Source organism: Lycium ferocissimum, chromosome 5, assembly GCF_029784015.1.
Source record: "Lycium ferocissimum isolate CSIRO_LF1 chromosome 5, AGI_CSIRO_Lferr_CH_V1, whole genome shotgun sequence".
Lineage (NCBI taxonomy): Eukaryota > Viridiplantae > Streptophyta > Magnoliopsida > Solanales > Solanaceae > Lycium > Lycium ferocissimum.
Window position 1 is genome coordinate 59,316,076 of NC_081346.1, and position 19,233 is coordinate 59,335,308.

At 37.1% G+C, this 19,233-nt stretch overlaps 1 protein-coding gene across 1 annotated transcript; it reads right to left on the minus strand.

Moving 5' to 3' along the window:
• Nucleotides 1–17,457: 17,457 nt before the first annotated feature.
• LOC132057869 (uncharacterized) lies at nucleotides 17,458–18,000 on the minus strand. The gene is made up of 2 exons (XM_059450458.1): nucleotides 17,628–18,000; nucleotides 17,458–17,564 (listed from the first exon to the last, which is right to left on the minus strand). The coding sequence occupies exons 1-2, from the start codon at nucleotides 17,998–18,000 to the stop codon at nucleotides 17,458–17,460; spliced, it is 480 nt and encodes a 159-aa protein (XP_059306441.1).
• Nucleotides 18,001–19,233: the final 1,233 nt, after the last annotated feature.

Below are 19,233 nucleotides of genomic sequence, written 5' to 3' on the forward strand. Positions count from 1 at the left end.
TTTTTTTTCACTCTGCTGGAATTCTACAAAAGTTGCCCGAATAAGCCTAATTTTGCAACCAAACTCTGTCTTGCGATTTTTTTCTACTAAGTTTCTGTCAACCTAACCTCTCGAATATTTTGCGGTTGTTAAAAATTAAAGCACTGAATTTGAGGTCGAAAATTAAAGACCACCCCGAATCAATCGTGCAAATTGCCCCATTTCCACCACTTTCTTAGTTATAATAATTTGGTGGGCAGAGGCATTTAAGAGAACATATTTTTTGTTTTCATGTTAATATCCTTCATTTTCGTCTAGTCAAATCAAACAAAAATAAAGAGAATTGTTAAGGTTCACTTAATAATGTACTAATTGTCTTTGTCATGCGAGTATCTATTGTGTTCATAATCTTTTTTTTTTATATTTTTTTTTAATTTTTACTTTTTCTACATATACCTAGCTTTCTCACCAGGTGCCGTGCTACTACCAAGAGGGCAAAGAATTCAATCTTACACGAAACAAATATTGCTCTAATCACTGGATCACATCAATATCTGTCCTATCCAAATATAATTAATGGCTTTGACTTCACGCTAAAACCTATTGACTGTTGATTTTAGTTCTAGCTGCACTTAATCAAGGCTTGACGAATGATTTGACCACAATAAAAGGATGAGTGAATAATGAAAAGCATAGGAACCAAGAGAAAGAATACACGGATTTGTCATTATTCTGTAAAAAAAATATTTCTCACGTTCTATTTTTACATAACATTATTTTTTATTACTTTGTTTCAAAAAAGAATTTAACATTTCTAGATTTAGAAATAATTTAATTTAAAGTTCACATTTTACTCTTAACGGCAAGCTTTTATAGTCACACAGTTGTTATGACATATTTAAAACTATAAGTATTAAAAGTCTTAATCATAAAATATTATGATATGTTTAAAAGCAAAAGATTAGTAAAATATTCTTTTCTTAAAATCTGTACACAGTCAAACTACGCCATAGGTAAATTGAAACAAATAGAGCACTGCATTGAGGGGTCGATTGGTTAAGCAGCGAGTTACATATGCAACAATTGTCATACATGGATTAGTAATGCATAATTTTTTTTTTTATCGAGCGCTTGACTCTTTGTACTACAAATGGATATACATAGGTAATATGTATTTATTTTTAATAAATTTAATAAAATATAAAGGAGGCTAGTGGATGATGGATTTGATGAGAAGATAAAAGGTAATTTTATCATTTGATGTTTAATTTATGTATAATTAATTCATATGTTGTTATTTCAGGTTATATTATGCACAAAATTATATCAATCTATCGTGCATTAATAGAAATTAACTACGTAGGATTCAGAAACTAACAGAATAGTACATAAACGAGTCGTGAGAGGATTAAGAAAGGAAACTGGAAAACGGGAAGGGTAAGAATTATGTCCAATTTTACTCTTTCTCATAGGGTTGATTGAGTTTTTGCTTTTCTAAGTTGAATAGTAAGTAATGTTACTGCATTTTTTTTAACTTATTGAGACCTATTATGCATTGTTAATGCAATAAATTTTATTTGTTTGAAGAAAATCACCACTAAAATATGAATGTGTTATAAATATTATCATATATTGGGGATGTCTATCTTTAGAACAAAAGTTCTGGCTAATAACTTTGGGACCAAGTTAGTTTTCGATTATAAATAGAGATGTTCCCTTCATTGTATTTCATCCCTCAAGAGAAATAAAGAATTCTCCTCTTTTCTCTCCTTCTCTACAATATTTTTCTTCTTGCTTTATTATTTTATAACATGTTATCAGTATGAGTCTCTAATTTTTTGAGTGGAGCTTGATTTTCGTCTTCACAAAAAAAAAAAAAAAAAAAAAAATTAAACTCCACTGGTGCACGATTATCCCCGTCAACATCTGATCGTGGTTAAGGTCTCGTATACCTCCTCTTTTGATACTTACTATCCTTATGCGTAAACACACATGGGAATCTTATCCCACTTACTTGAACATGATTTCCTTTGGTATAATGATATTAGTAATAGATTCTGTGAAACATACTTAACAATTAATGACCTAGTGGAAGGCCTCTTAAAAGGATGCAGGTTTTGATATTAGCAAGTTATGCGTTTCAGTTGCCGTAAATAAATTATTTTTGATATTATGTTGGCACGCACATCACAGTAAACTCCACCACCAGATGTAATATTTTCATAGGCCTGCTATCATTATAATTATGGAAAAGGTCCAATAATACCCCTAACGTATGAGAAATGACTCACAAATACCCTCCATCCACCTATTGGTCCAAAAATACCCCTCCGTTCAGCTATTTGGTCCAAAAATACCCCCAACCTATTCCTTTGGCTCAAGAATACCCTTCAAACTAACACTCTAATTTTGATGGTATCTTTTCAATTTTAAAATGTCGCGTGACTTGTTTTGATTGGCCACATGTATTATTTAGTTTTAAAATTAAACCCCACCCACTTTGAAACCCAAACCCGTTGACCCATTTTTTTAAACCCACATCTCATTCTCACTGCCAACGACATCCAGTGCTCAAATTATCATAATCAATGTCACATGGTTTATCGTGATTTTCCCGAGTTTTGGTTTATGATATATTGTGGCAATTTTGAGGTTATGGAAGCTTAATAAAAGGACCTATAATTCTGCTGCCAAGCATTAAGAACTTGCACATTGGTGCCTGTTTAAAATCGGGTAGGTGCTGTTGAGCTAATTAATCCCTTGGACAAGTTTTTGTCCAAATTGTCTGAGTTGTTGCATATAACCTTTTATGTTAGTTCATGAGGACAAAAAGAGGTTGTTGAAATTGAATTTCAAGTATTAACTGTTTTGATAAATAATTCATCGGAAATGATGTTCCCATAAGTGAGCTAGTCTGGGTATTATTTGATAGTCTGCGTGATGCTGGGTAAATAAGCCCCCGTTTGGCCATAAGAATTATTCACTTTATTCCGGAAATTTTTTTCACTTTTTTCCGGAATCAGCGTTGGGCCATGAAAATTTCGAATACAACTTGAAGTTGTATTCCGGAATACCAAAAACTCAAAAAACTTGTTTTTCAAAATTTTTTTCCACTTTTTTACAATTACATTTCACTAAAAACTACAATTCAAAAACTATGGCCAAACACAACTCCAACTCCAACTCCAAAATTCCAAAAGAAAGTGAATTTTTTTGGTATCTATGGACAAACGGGGCCTAAGTAAGTAGGCCTTACACCCTAGTGACGCGTTTTAAAGCCGTGCAGGCCTAGGCCGAAAGCGGACAATATCACTGGAGGGCTGGGCTGTTACAGATGGTATCAGAGCCATTCTTGTGTCAGCTTTGTCGATGGTGGGCCAGAGTTCAACCGAGTTTAGGCAAATCGCGGGTAGGCGAGGGAAACCTCAAAGGCCGAGTTTAGGCAAATCCCATACGGTGGGGCAAATCTCAGCGAGGACGCTGAGTCCATAAGAGGGGGTGTATGTGACACTAGGAGGAAAGTCCTACATCGGCAAAACACAAGAGAGATGCTGGGTATATAAGTAAGTAGGCCTTACACCCTAGTGACACGTTTTAAAGCCGTGCGGGCCTAGGTCCAAAGCGGACAATATCACTAGAGGGCTGGGCTGTTATAGTTAATCTCTGAGGAGAGTAAGTTTCGAACTTTCATGTTGCATTAGCTAGGTGGTTCCTTCTTGGGAGAACTCTAGCCGCTCTTCATACAGTAACTTTGAGTACATCAATGCCGGCTCGATTAGGAACAATACCATGGCTACTCATCAGACATGCTTGCAAGTAGATATCTGCAATTCGAAGTGGGTTTAAGTTACAAATTGGGTTAGATTAAATGGGTGGGGTTTAATTTTTAAATTAAATAATATATGTGTCCAATCAAAATAAGCCATGTGGCATTTTAAAATTGAAAAAATACCATCAAAATTAGGGTGTTAGTTTGAGGGGTATTCTTGAGCAAAAAAAATAGGTTGGGGGTATTTTTGGACCAAATAGGTGGATGCAGGCGTGTTTTTGGACCAATCGGTGGATGAAGGGTATTTGTGAGTCATTTCCCATACGTTAGGGGTATTTTTGGACCTTTTTCGTTATAATTATATATATGCTTTCTATATAGAGTCAAACCTCTCTATAATGGCAGCGTTTATCCGACAATTTCATGGCTGCTATACTGAGGTGCTATTATGTATGTATACTGACGTTTGATGTTTATATCTCATTTAGCTGTTATAAACTAAAGTACGCAAATAATTATTTTTTTGTAAAACAATATACTTGTTAATTTTAAAATCTCAATTGATTTTCATATCTCATTAATTAAAAATTGAAATGATTAATAAATTACTAACAAATCCATAACTAGTTGTAGCATACCGATAAAGAATTAAAATCTAAGGAACATGCATTTAAAATCAATTGAGAATTTAATATTCAAGTTTGACATAAGAATTCTACAATTGTAGGTTGTTTTGTAAATTTCATTCTTTTAGTGATAATATAACTCTTGAATTGACAAATAATTTTATCCAAAAAACTTCCAGCAAAAGGGAATTCAATAACTTTCCCTTGAAGGCTGTCTAAGAGCTGAACAATTGACTTTCCCTTGAAGGTTGTCTAAGAGCTTAACAACTGACTCTTCTATCTCACCACAAGTAACAGTTAACTCTTAATAATAGCTTTTTATGTTTATACATAATATTTATGTTTATACATAATATATTTCTTACAAAATATTATTCTACAATATTTGAGTATGACTGTTATAAAGAGGTAATTTTACAAAGAGTGTACCGCTATAGTGAATGCCACTGTTGTTGCAGGTAGAATATTGTTACAGAGAAGTAAAATATCACATGAAAAATCGGTTCCGGAGAAAAATGGGCCGTTATAGTGAAATGCTGTTATAACGAATGACGATTATAGAGAGGTTTGACTGTAATATGTGTGCCTCGATTTTCTCCTGAAGTAGCAACATCTTAAAAGAAATTTTAAGCTATCATAATTTGATGTGGTTAAGGCACGATCAGATGATTATCTTCCTTTTTTTTGGTGAACCAGATATTACTAATATTAACATATTCACAAAACTACACTTGAGTTTATGGCATTAGAGCCATTCAACTGTTTATGGTTGCCACCAATTTGGGCATTACATAACAAAATGTTTCGTTCATAAGCAGTTCCCAACATGTTTGCCAAAAACACACTATTCACAAAACTAGGAGGAACTGAGAGGATTTGTGCCCGTCCAAAAAGCTGCTACTTCCCACCTTCTTTCGCCAAAAGATCTACCACTTTGTTCTGCTCGCGGTAGCTATGCATGAGAACCGGATGCCCCAGCTCTGCCATCAAGCACCTGCATTCAGAAATGATAGAACTATAAGGCAAATGTCCTTCCTTGATCATTTTTATTACCTCTATTCAGTTAGTGTTGATCTCAAGAGGTGTCAACCTGTTTTCCAATGCAATTTTTAGTCCCTGCATAATGGCTGTCAGTTTAGCAAAATTGTTAATAGTATGGGGAAGACAAATCATGTAGCCTATAACCCAGTTCCCCCTACTATCTCTTATAACACCACCTATTCTCCCCTGTCCTGGGTTGCCAAGACAAGACCCATCAGTGTTAAGCGTATAAGAGTTTAACTCCGGAGGCTCCTATTTAATAGAGATGGCAGTTCTAGTATTTGGGGTGAAAGTGTAGGTGCAAACTTTGGTGTACTCAATAGCTTGATTGTATATATTACTGAAAGAAGGATGATTATGTTTACCATTGAAAAAATTGTTGTTTCTGTTAAGCTAAATCTCCCAATAACAGAAAGGCATTAAGCTAACCCGCTGAATTAGTTCATCAAACTTCTCTCTTCTCAGTTTGTTCCAGGTGATGATCCAATTCTGGAAATTGTTAAAGGAGGAGATATTGATTGTAGAAGAGTTGGTTTGTTCGATGACATTATCCTAGAACTATTTACTGATGCAACACTCAAAGAATATATGATTGGAGTCTTCAGTATGGTTCCCATAAGATCTGCAAGTTGGACTTACATTTATACCAATAGAATGGAGGAAATAAGCAGTGGGAAGTCTGTTGTGATTTAAGAGCCATAAGAAGAACTTAATCTTGTTAGGGGTTTTTAGTTTCCAAATCCAGTTGAAATTTATAATGTAATCAGCCGGAGGAGTTGGAGGTCTGTTGTCTAGTAGGGAGTAGACAGAGCTAGTAGTAAACTTGCCATTAGGAGAAAGTTTCCAATAGTTATAATCATCCCTAGTATTATCAGTGTTATGGTAAGTGTTGGTAGCAAGATCCTTTACAGAATTTGGGAGCACAAAGGATAAATTGTCAAAAAGCCATGCTCCTTGATGTTTAAGGTCACTAACCTTGAAAGAATCCTCATTTTTGTTTAAGGGCCCTATTACTAATTCTCTAGGCTTTGGCTATGAGGAATCCATTTGTCAAACCAGAAGTTGATATTGGTTCCTTTATTAGCAACTCACTGAGTAGCTTCCTTACAATGCTTGTAGCCTTCAAGTAAATTATGCCAAGTCCTAGAGTACTGCCTACTTGGAATAGATCTGCAATTTTTAGCTATAAGAACTGAAGCCCATAGAGAGTCAGGCTTTTGTAACAGTCTCTAAGTAAGGCTGGTTAAGGAAGCTTTATTTTTAACCTCAGCTTTCTGGATACCTAGCCCTCCTCCTTCTTAGTTTTGGTGATAGAAGGCTAACCCACCAAGTGCATTTTATTTTTTTCAGCAGTGGTTCCCCAAACAAAGTTTCTTTCAATCCTATTTATTTGTTGGGTTATCTTAGAAAGATATATTGAATCACATGGTTGGGCATACTACTTAAGCAAGCTTTAGTAAGGGCAGTTCTGCTAGCCATATTAAGAAACTTAGTTTTCTAGCTAGCTAATCTAGCTTTAAGATTATCTAGGATAAATTGGAAGTCAGGATTACAGGGTCTCTTATGCGACATAGAAAAGCCTAGATATTTCCCAAATTGATTGCTGGATTTGATGGAAAGAAGGTTTGAATAGGTTTCAATGTCACCGGGACAGCAGTTTTTTGAGAAGATGACCTTAGACTTAGCAAAGTTAATTTTTTGGCCAGAGGTGGTACTAAAATTTGAAAGAGTTTTCATAATGGTATTACAGTTCTTAATGTTGGCTCAGGCAAACAAGGTAAGGTCATCTGCAAAGAACAAATTGGAAAGCTTTGGCCCATTTCTACAGGTAGATATGGAAAACCAGTTGAAAAGGTCAACTTCATCATAAAAAGATAGAGGGAGAGAGGATCCCCTTGTCTAATGCCCCTGGAGGGAAAGAAGGAAGGGGTTTTTCCACCATTAACTAGTTAGAGATGGAGGATGTGGAGATGTAGGACAGAATGAGCTGGATAAGCCCTGAAGGTAGGTTAAAGAAATAAAGGTTGTATTCAATGAAAGACCATTCAATTATGTCAAAAGCCTTTTCTAATTCAGTTTTCAGGATCATGTTAGCATTCCTACCTTTCAGGGTGTTGAATTGATTGATGTATTCTTGCACAAAAATAGCATTATCAGCAGCTCTTCTTCCTGCCAGGAAGCTAGCTTGGTTAGGACTTATGATCTTGGATAGAAAGGGCTTGATTTTATGCACAATGATCTTTGTGATGACCTTGTATTGGGTGTTACAGAGGTTTATAGGTCTAAAGTTCTTTAGAATAGCAACATTTGCACATTTTGGAATTAGGCATAGATAAGTAATATTGACCTATTCATCGATAGTATGGGATGTGAAGACTTTTTTGCAAAACCAGAATAGAGAATGCTGAATGGTATCCCAAAACTTTTGATAGAAGAAAGGGTAGATGCCATTAGGTCCAGGTGCTTTAAGAAGTTTAAAAGAGAAAACAACTTGTTTGACTTCCCCAAATCTAAGAGGAGCATTAAGGGTTTGTTAATCTGTTTCATCAAGGTTGCCTCTAGAGGAAGGATTAATATTTTGGTTGTTATTGGCTTGATAATGCTTAGTAGTGTAAAGGTTATGATAATACTAAGAAATGGTTTCTTTGACGTCATTGCTATCATATACCCAGTTCCCTCCATCATCCTTAAGGGCTAGGATTCTATTTCTCCTTCTCCTATTTAAGGTTGAAGTGGGAAAAATCTAGTGTTAGAATCTCCTTCAGCTAACCAAGTAATTCTGGATTTTAGTTTACAAAATTCAGTTTCATTTATAAGGATATCATCATATTCCTTGAGGAGGTCAACTTCAAGGTTTTGAAGAAAAGAACTATAGGGATAATTTGTGGATTTTTGGATACCCTCAATCCTGGCTAGCAACTGTTTTTTTTTTTTTTTTTTGAAGAAAATATTGCCAAAGGTGTCTTTGTTCCAGTTGGTTATCTTATGCTTAAAATAGTTGGTAGAGAAGGTAGGGTCTTAGGAGTTCTCAAAGGTCTTGGGAGTTCTCAAAATAGTCTCTGACAATATTTTTCAACTCAAGATGGCTACACCACATTGTTTCAAGTCTGAAAGGCTTGTTAGAAGGTTTCAAGTGGTAGTTAGTAAGCTTAATAAGAAGAGGGCAATGGTTAGAGTGAATTCTAGGTAAATGAGTAACAGTAGCATCAGGGAATAGGTGTAGCCACTCATAATTAGCCAGACATCTATCTAATCTTTCAAGGATGAGATCCTGTCTATTCCTATAACTCTTATTAGTCCAAGTGTATTTGCTACCTTTAAATCCTAGGTCAAGAAGCTTGCAATGGTTGGTCTAAAATAGGGCTATCACATCATAGTAAATCTTGCAGATTAACACTCAGTAGTTTTATTGAAAGCAAACAGGATCCACAAACTGGGACGCTAACAGGATAGTTATGTCCTATTACTTCTTTCAAAATACAAGTAACTCAAACTGGTTAAATACCGTAGGTTTCATGAGTGATTCTTATTCAAAGCAGACCTATTCCCATAAAAAAACAAGCAAATAATAAACCAAGTCATCGCTTTGTAATCACAAGGCATACCTTTTAACTAACATGATTAAAATCCTAATACACATCTAATGAGCTTGCAACAATATATGAACAAGAGACAAGACAAGTGAAAATTAGGTAGATCCTAAGATTTATCACACATGACTGACCAAAGTTAAATAGATATAACTAAGCTAAGAGTTTCTAGATTAAACAGATTCATAACTAATTAATTTTAAACTCATAGGTCATACTTCAAACCATCATAAAACAGAAGGAGCATAGCTTAACAAGATAAACTTAAACCACTGATCATGAAGAAATTAAACACATATCTACATAAGTTAACAAGCTACTTATCTGAACTAACTCATAATTAATCAAATGACATACAAGTGAGTGCTTAAACCTATATAGTTAGTCTTTAAGTGCACACAAGACCATATAATTACAGAACAATATTAAACTAAAACAAAACCAGCATCATAAGACTAAAACATCATAAATAACCACAAATATCAAGCCATACAAGCAGTAGAATACATAAATGACTGAAATGAACTAAAGATAATAACTAAGGAAAGAAAATCACTTCTTTGATGCGCAGCCTAGTCGAGAATGTCACACCCTAATTTCCGATAGGGCATGATGGGCACCCAACCCTTACCTAGGGCCGAGCGAACCCACTGACTTTCGTAATACTCATAATCATATGCGGGCCCGCAAAACATGACATAAGCACATAATGAAATTTTTTCGTAAAAACAAACATGCCTTTCGTCTTTTTCAAATCAAATAAAGTCTGTAGTCACAACAAATCTGTAAACATATGAAGTTCGTAGCATAAGGCATAACAATACATCGGCTTACATAGCCGCTTACAAAACTGACATATCATACACACGACACTGTCTGCAAAGTCTCTAACATAACTCCAGATACCATATCACACATATGCTCTGACTCGGCAACACTCCGGGAAAAATGGAGCTCGCGATCCGGTGGAACATCTTCTGCTAACATCACTACTCATCCGTGGGTACTGCACGCGGCATGAAACGCGACCCCGAAGAAAGAGGGGTCGATGCGAAATATGTCTTGTATGCAAAGCAGGAAGTACAGAAAGTGCACAATAGCCAGAATACCAAGGTACTTGCATCTGAAGTACAAATCATACATAAGCGGTACAGAAGGCAAATATAATAATCAGAATGCCAAAATGCTTACTCCCAAAATACAGATCATACATATCAACGTCATGTGTCATATCCGGCCCACAATGGGACTGAGTGACATAAGTAAATGATCATCACATACATACCGTAACGCATCATAACATCATGATCGATCATATGAGATGCCATTAACCGATGTGGGATTGGCCTAAACCAATGTGGGATTGGCCTAAACCAATGTGGAATTTTGCCTCATCATTGGGTTTGCCCCAGCGTTGGGTTTGCCCCACCACGCCGGGTTTGCCCGCCGACTACGATGCCCCGGCGATCACGCTCCGAATACATATATACATCATACATATATACACGATGGCCGAAAGGGGCTCGGCGTACCGGACACATCATAACACCATAATCCATACACGGTTCCCGGCCAAAAAGGGGCTCGGCGAACCGGACACATCATACTCTGTATCACATCATATATTATATCACGTCATACTTCGGAAAACACATCACACTTCGGAATATAGCATAGTGCGCACGATAACATACCGGCCCGGGACTTGGCGAAAAATATAACCACAGAATGCACGAGCAGAATCGTGAGTAATCAAATACGGTTTAAAACATTTTCAAAGACTCAATAGGTTAATCAAAACGAACGATCATTTATAAGCTAAAACAGTAGTCAAATCAGATTTCCTTCCGAATATCACTCGGGAACATATCAAACCGAACTTCAGAAATCATAGTTACATATCAAAATCACATACATAAAAATTCTTATTTCAGACTCAACCGATACATAAGTAATCATACTCGGGAGTCGGGAAGATAGTCATATTAAATTCTTTCAAAAATAGGTCGTTAGAACCAAACATAGAAAGTCGCGGGACCCACGGACGAGCGTCAACCCAATCCGGGCCCGCCTATGAAAGTTAAAGATTATCACTCGTTATAGAAACTTCTACGAACGTTTCATAGCAATCCGAGACCATATGTGAAAGTTACGGACGTTCGTATTTACAAAACTCCTTTGAAAACAAAACTTTTTATGCAACATTGAAAACCAATCATACAAAGACATATAAACCATAGCTTGACCATATAAGGATGCCAACATCAAGAAGCAAATATGAATCATAAACATGCTCGGAACTTCGGAATAGAGTTTCCCCCAAGGCTCGTAACGTATCATAGCTTAGCCATATCTAAGACATGCCAAAAGAAGGAAAGGTAAGCTTTACATACCTCGTCCGCTTCCTACGCTAATCCAAATTTAAGTCTCAAACCTTCCAAGATCTACAATAAGGTCATTAAGTACCAAACATTAGCCATAAGTACTTAAGAATCCAATCCCAAGCCATCACTTTATTTACAGAAATTTGGGCAGCATTTCCCCTATAAGTTCAACAACCCCGAGAATTCAACTCGGCCAATATTATCAACAACAATACCAAAAACCATATAAGCAACATCAATAATCGATTCAAAGCGCATTCTAACATTAATAACCCTTTCGACACAATTCAACAACATTCCATCCACTACATAATGAAACCCGAAACCTCCAAGTTCAAGGAAACAACATAACACATTTTCTTCCTTCCGAATTCATGAACTACATTAATAATCCATCACTTCCATAAATTCAATAAACTATATAAAATTCCATAACAAGACGCAAACAACTATAACTTCACTTTGAACCATTAAACTTTCATTAGCACCATAGAATCCACAACACAACAATCCAAACATACTAAATAAATTTAGTTCATTCCTTGTCACAAAACAGCCCATACTCACGGCTCAACATCAACATACAAAATTTCATGAATTTCATCCATTTCTACACACTATCCCCTCCGTTTTAATCCATTAAAATTCTAAATACACTCGTTAACAATGAAAAGGAACCGTATTCATACCTTAAGCATGCATCCCCCACGTTATCACTCTTCTCCTTGGTTGATTTTTAGCTTAAATTGAAGACAACGCAGCGTACAACACTTTTCTCTTCATGGGCTTCGGAATTCGGGGCTCAGATTTTGGTCAAAATTGGTTTTTCTTCTCTCCAAGGTTCTTCTCTCTCTTTCTAGAATTTTTTGGGTATTCTTGGTCTGAAAAATGAGAGGAATGGGCTGAAATTAGACTTAAATAGGCATGGGTCATGGGCCTAATCCGATTGGGCCCGGTTTGGGCCTAGCCCACTGACCTTTTCGCCTTAAAACGTCCATATCTCCTTATTCCGATGTCACCTGTGGGCCCACGACCTATGGTTGGAAAGATAATTCAATTATCTACAACTTCTATATTTGGTGTTTTTCCAAATTCCAAACTTATAATACCATTTACGCCCCTCGAAGTCGGATCACCCGAAAACATTACTTAAAAATATTTGTTTGGAGGACTTCCACTTTGATTTGACTCAAGGGTCCTTCTTGAGTTATGTTTAACTTCACATATGTGATTCATATAAATTGTCGCATGTCCCAAAAAATCTCAGTGTGTGGACCCCACCTCAGCTTGCGAATAATCCGACGTACAAAAATACGAAATATAATCTTGTCAACGTGAGTTTAAATTATGAAGCAACATGATTGTCAATTTTTGGACTCCAATTTTCTTGGTCATGGCCGAATGGCCTCTTGTTCTTTCTCCATGCTTCTTGAATTTTCTAGGGTGCTAAATGATGAAGATGACTTAATTAGTCATCTTTTGCCACTTATATAATTAACACATGTGGGCTATGGCCCACACCACACACATGGCCACATATGGCCATTTTCATGAAATATTTAGTTTTCAAAATTTTACTTCTAGCCCTTAATTTTCATGAAATGCCTAACTTTCCACAATTCACTTTTAACCCCAAATTTTTCTTATTCCAATTTTACCCTTAACACTCCATGCCAATGAAAAGATGACTATGCAACTTATGCACTTTTAACAAAATCGGAAGAAATTACAACCTTGTCCTTAACTTATCATGACTAACTCGGATTATCCCAATGTACCAAAATACGAGATATAACAGAGAATGAACTTAAAGAAAATTTCCTTCCACCCTCAGCCACACAGCAAGCACAAATATTTAAAATTTTAACTAAATCGAAAATTAAAGGTTTCTAAGCAAATTTGCCAAAACCCTAGTTATTTCGATTTTTTATATGCGAGTGATATTTTTTCGATTGCCTTTTTTTTTGTTTTTTGTTTTTTTTAAATGCAAATAAAGGATCCTTTATATAGGAATCCCCAAATATCTTAAACCCTAGTTTAGCTGATGTGGGATAACTCCCCATTTAGGGGTTTCCTCCTCACATCCCTTGTTTTAAGGTTAGGATTAAGCGCAAAAACGAATAAAGGGTCAGATTTCACCCTCAACTAGTCGATCCATTTGGTTCTTCATGAACCAATGAAATCCATGGATTCAAATCCACAAACAACCAAAAATAATTAATGGATTCCAAAGTATTACTGTTTGAGACTCAGAAAATAAAGAGAAAATGGTAAAAAAGGCGAGATAGCACCCTGTTTGTTGTGGAGTTAGGTGAGAGAAGGTGGAAGCATTTATTGTTTCCCCTTCTCGACCTTGAAAAACACTGAAGAAACACAGTATACCTTGTATTGCCATTTTTAGGCATCAAAGTGACGAAGAGAGAGAAAGGAGAAGGGCGACTGCGCTAAGGTTTGCCCGCCTCTCTTCTGAATTTCGCACAAATGAGACCTTAGGGTCTGTTTGTGATTGTTTTTTGTTGTTGTAAAGGAAAGGGGTTGGGCCGGGTCTGGCCTTGTTGGGCTGGACTCGATTCAATCCTACTTTTTTTTTTAACAAAACGAAAAAGGCCTGATTACATCTATATATACATGATATACATGAGTATACATGTATACTCATGTATATATTATGCATATAGGCGGGTGAATATGCAAAATTCAACAAATAGCCCAAATTTAAAACGATGTGCACTAATTGGATATTTTAAAAGAAGACCCCATTTAAAAATAATTGGTCGAATTTAAAAGAAATAATAATAAAAATAAAAATAAATAGATTTTTTTTCAAAAGACCTTAATTAAATTTGGCTTGTTCAAATTATTGCCATAATTGGATAATAATTACTTGTTTCAATTATAGCCGCTTAATGGCAATTTTCAAAATCAATTACAATTAAAACTTAATTAATTATGACAAAATTCTAATATCTTGACTAAATAAGAAACTTAATTAAATATTCCTTGCATTGAATAGAGTAAAATATTTTGCGATTTGACATTTTAGCAATTTAGACAATTAAGTGAATAATTTATAATATTTATAGAAATTATTTTACCAATTAAGAATGATAAAATATTACCTGAATAATTTTTATAAAATCATTTTGGTTTCTAAAAATACATATTTCACTCTGTTCGATATCCAAAAACTCTGAGTGACTAAAATACGATATCCAAAAACTCTGAGTGACCAAAATAAATTATGGGAGGTCAAAATTTAGGTGTCAACAACTGCCCCTTCGGTGTTCGGGGATGGCGGGACCATCCCTAAGCAACGAAATTTGACTAACCCTGATTTTTGACTGACCCAACTCATGTTACCTCTAAGTTTCATGCAATTTTCAAAATATATGGCCGGACCCTGGTTTTTGGGTTTCCTACATATATCAGGTTTCATGAGAATTCAAGCCGTTTGTAGTTCAACTCAGTTATGACTTCTAAATGCAAATTTAAGCAAATTTCGGATTTCCCGGCTATCAAACAGGGAGGTCGGAGTGATTGGTTGGAGTGTGACTGACTCTCTGGTATTGAGTCCGCCTATATATCCCTATTCTTGGGAATCAAGTCACTTGTAGTTCGACTCGATCGGAGGAAAAAGGTCATCCCTTATATGAGAGTGCCTTTGGGTGTGCCGGTGTGTGTCCGAGTGGTAGCGGAATAATAAAAATAAACAAGGCACATAAGCAAACAGACAATCTTATGTGGCTGAGCGTGGTGAGGAGTGATCTTCCAAGTCCTGGCCGGAGAGCTTTACTCTCATGGGCACCTTATCTCGACCGGCTGCGTTAAAAAAGTTCCACGTTTGCTCCGCAATCTGTCTGGATTTGACTTGATCATCCTGCTCTGTTTGGCGGCTGCAAATCTGCTTCCATCTGTTGAGTAACGCTAATTTTTGGGTGACAAATACTGCGGTCATCTGACAGGGTTTACATCGTCTTGTCCTTTTGGGCGAATACTGCGGTCTCTTGACCGGTTTTACATCGCTTTGACTTTTTTGAGCGAATACTGCGGTCTTTTGACCGGTTTTACATCACTTTGTCTTTTTTGAACAAATACTGCGGTCTCTTGACCGATTTTACATTGCTTTGTTGTCTTGTTGCATCCGGTAGTTTATATGCATGGCCCTTTGGGCAATTGAAATAAATGTCCCTCTTGGCATGTTCGTATGAAAAGCCTTCTTGGCATGTTTGTATGAATGACCCTCTTGGCACGTTTGTATGAATGGCCCTCTCATCTTGGCATGTTTGTATGAACGACCCTCTTGGCATGTTTATATGAATGACCCTCTTGGCATGTTTGTATGTATGGCCCTCTTGGAAGCAGGAAGATAAACATGCAATGGCCCTCTTGGCAGCAGGAAGATAAATGTGCAATAGCCCTCTTGGCAGCAGGAAGATAAACGTGCAATGACCCTCTTGGCAGTAGGAAAATGTAATGACAGATATGGCCCCTTCAGCTAAATCGTCTTTCTTTCACCCTTTGTGACCTTCTTGGTCAGGATTTTACCATTATGGTCTTTTTGTCCTTTGTGGGCCCTCATGGCCAGGTATTTGCCCTCGTGATGTTTTCGTCCTTCTGTAGCCCTTGTGGCTAGATATTTTCCGTTTTGGCATTTAAATCCTTTGTAGCCCTTGTGGCTAGGTATTTAGCCTTTGCGACATTTTAGTTACTTCTATAGCCCTTGTGGCTGGATATGTGTATATTTTTTTTTTGAAAACCTGATCTTAGCAGCGGTCTTGACCTTCTTTGGCGAACCGTTTCCTGCACATAAAGCAAAGTTAGAAAAAGGGATCGTCTTCCGACGTCTGCGCATCAAATATGGGTTAGTTTTTCCTTATTAAAGTTGACTCGTGTTGCCGGCGCTGTCGCATCCTCAGCTTTCTGGAATCGAAAACCCCTTTGGCTCCGGTATTTGAAAGATGAGTTTATTCTCATTATGCAAAAAAAATCATTTTTGTAATGTTACCATAAAAATAAATGCATTATTTTGAAAGCCGTATGATTAATTGTCATGACATGTGCCTTGAATGAGGGATATCCCTTCTGGGGTTCTTCGCTTCCTCGCGCGAATTTTTTTTACACCTTTTCTCAAAAATTCAGCCCCAGTTTAAATCTCGATCGACGAATTCTCATGCCGAATCTTCCGAGTTACGGGAAATTTTGAGGTCTCCTCAAAATTTCTACCCCAGTTTATAGTATTGAATAAATGAGGAATTTTGAGAGCTTCTCAAAATTTCTGACCCAATTTGAAACTCTGGGTTAGCTGACTCTTTGTAGTGGATTGACGACGCAAATTTTTGAGATCGTCTTAAAAATTCTGCTTGAGTTGGGCATGCAGCAGTCCTTGCGTCATTTGTGAAGTCCTATCTTTGAGGCTTCCTAGGGGTTTCTTGGTTTTTCTTTTGGTGCGACCGAGCTCAAAGAGCACCTACGTATCCCATCGCAGCAAGAATTCAAGTCAAACAAAGTTTAAGAATAAAAGTAAGGTACTTTTTGGTTTTTACTAATAATGCGACAGGGTCCCAGATGAACTCCCTACGTATCTCACTGTAGGGAAATCAGGTCATTGCATAGTTCATATTACAAAAGATGTTTTGATCTTTCCTATCTATTACAAAACGATTCAAGCAAAGAGGAATAGCTAATACAAGCAAATAAAATGACGATTACAAAATAAGTACTATTACAGACTGAACCACTTTGTCTTTATGCGTAGTAGTGCTTGATTGCATCTGAGTTGATTAGCTTTGGCCACTCTTGTCCGTCCATTTCTGCTAATACTACTGTTCCTCTGGAGGTACTTTGCGGACCATATAAGGACCTTGCTAGTTGGGAGAAAACTTCTCTTTGTATTCACCATGATGTGGTAAAATTCTTTTGAGCACTATTTGCCCAACTTGAAAAAGTCTGGTCCTGACTCGCTTGTTGAAGGCTTTTGCCATCCTTTATTGGTACAACTGACCGTGACATACGGTAACCATCCTTTTCTTGTCAATTAGAGCCAATTGCTCATATCGAGCTCGGACCCATTAAGCATTGCCTAATTCTGCTTCTTGAATGATTCTTAGGGAAGGTATCTCAACTTCAGCAGGTATGACTGCTTCAGTTCCATAGACCAGCAGGTAGAGAGTTGCTCCTGTTGAAGTTTGAGCCGAAGTACGACATCCTAGTAGAGCATAACGCAATTTCTCATGCTAACCTTTATGATTATCAGTCATTTTCCTCAATATCCTCTTGATATTTTTGTTGGCTGCTTCTATGGCTCCGTTCATTTGCTGTCGGTAGGATGTCGAGTTGCGGTGGGTGATCTTGAATTGCTCACAGATGTCCTTCATTAGGTGGCTCTTCATATTTTCTCCATTGTCTGTTATGATGGACTTGGGTATACTGAATCGACATATGATGTGGTTTTGCATGAAGTCAGCTACCACTTTCTTTGTGACTGATTTGTGAGACGTTGCTTCCACCCATTTGGTGAAGTAGTCAATAGTAACTAAAATGAACCGATGGCCATTTGAAGCTGCGGGTTTAATGGGTCCAATAACATCCATGCCCAAGCAACAAAAGGCCATAGTGATCTCATAGCATTAAGCTCACTTGGAGGGACCTTGATTAGGTCACCGTGGATTTGGCATTAATGGCACCTTTGCACATATTTGCAGCAATCACTTTCCATGGTCATCCAATAGTAACCAGCTCGTAGAATATTTTTTCCTATTACAAATCCATTCATATGGGGCCCACACGTCCCAGCATTTATTTCTTCCAGAAGTTTGGTGGCTTCGCTGGCATCTACACATCGAAGTAGACCTAAGTCCAGCGTCCGTTTGTATAGCACTTCTTTGTTTAGGAAGAAGCCATTTGCCATTCTTCAGGTGGTCTTCTTTTGTCCATTCATAATGCCTTTGGGATATTCCTGTCTATCTTGATACATTTTGATGTCATTGTACCATGGCTTGCCATCTGGCTCAGCCTCTACGTGGCAACAGTGGGCATGCTCTTCTTTCAGACTTATCCTTAGTGGGTCGATGTGACTGCTTTTAGGATGTTGGATCATTGATGCTATTTTGGCAGTACATCGACAAATTCATTCTGAGCCCTCGGTGTATGCCAAAATTCAATCTTTCTGAATTTCTTGCACTTTCTTTATGCCAACTTCACATATGGTAAGATCTTTTCATTCTTGGTGGCCCATTCTCTTTTTACTTGATATATCAGCAGGTCAGAATCTCCAATGACCAATAATTCACTGATGTCCATATCTAGTGCCATTATGAGTCCTAGGATGTAGGCTTCGTATTCAGCCATGTTGTTGGTACAGCAGAATTTGAGCTTGGCAGCCATAGGGTAGTGTTGCCCATTTTCTGATATTAAGACCGCTCCGATTCCAGAACCTTTGTAATTCACTGCTCCGTCAAAGAATAGTTTCCAGCCAGTATAAGATTCTGTTGCTCTTTCTTCTATGGCCAACACCCCTTCGTCTGGGAAATGGGTGCGAAGTGGTTCGAGCTCTATATCCACCGGGCTTGTGGCTAGTAAGTCAGCCAAAGCCTGTCCTTTAACGGCTTTCTGGGCTATGTACATGATGTCAAATTCACTTAACAGCATCTGCCATTTGGCTAACTTCCCGATGGGCATGGGCTGGCAGAATATATACCTCAACGGATCCATCTTGGATATGAGGTGAGTGGTATATAAAGACAAATAATGCCTCAATTTCTAAGCCACCCAATTTAGAGCACATCAAATTTTCTCCACCAGCGTGTATCTTGCCTCACAGGCTGTGAACTTCTTGCTCAGATAGT

Excerpts from the sequence above, each read along its gene's own strand:
- LOC132057869 (XM_059450458.1), bottom strand. The coding sequence starts at position 18,000 with ATGGCCTTTTGTTGCTTGGGCATGGATGTTATTGGACCCATTAAACCC. Across the intron at positions 17,565-17,627 it reads AATGACTGATAATCATAAAG|GAGCAACTCTCTACCTGCTG; the intron begins GTTAGCATGAGA and ends AAACTTCAACAG.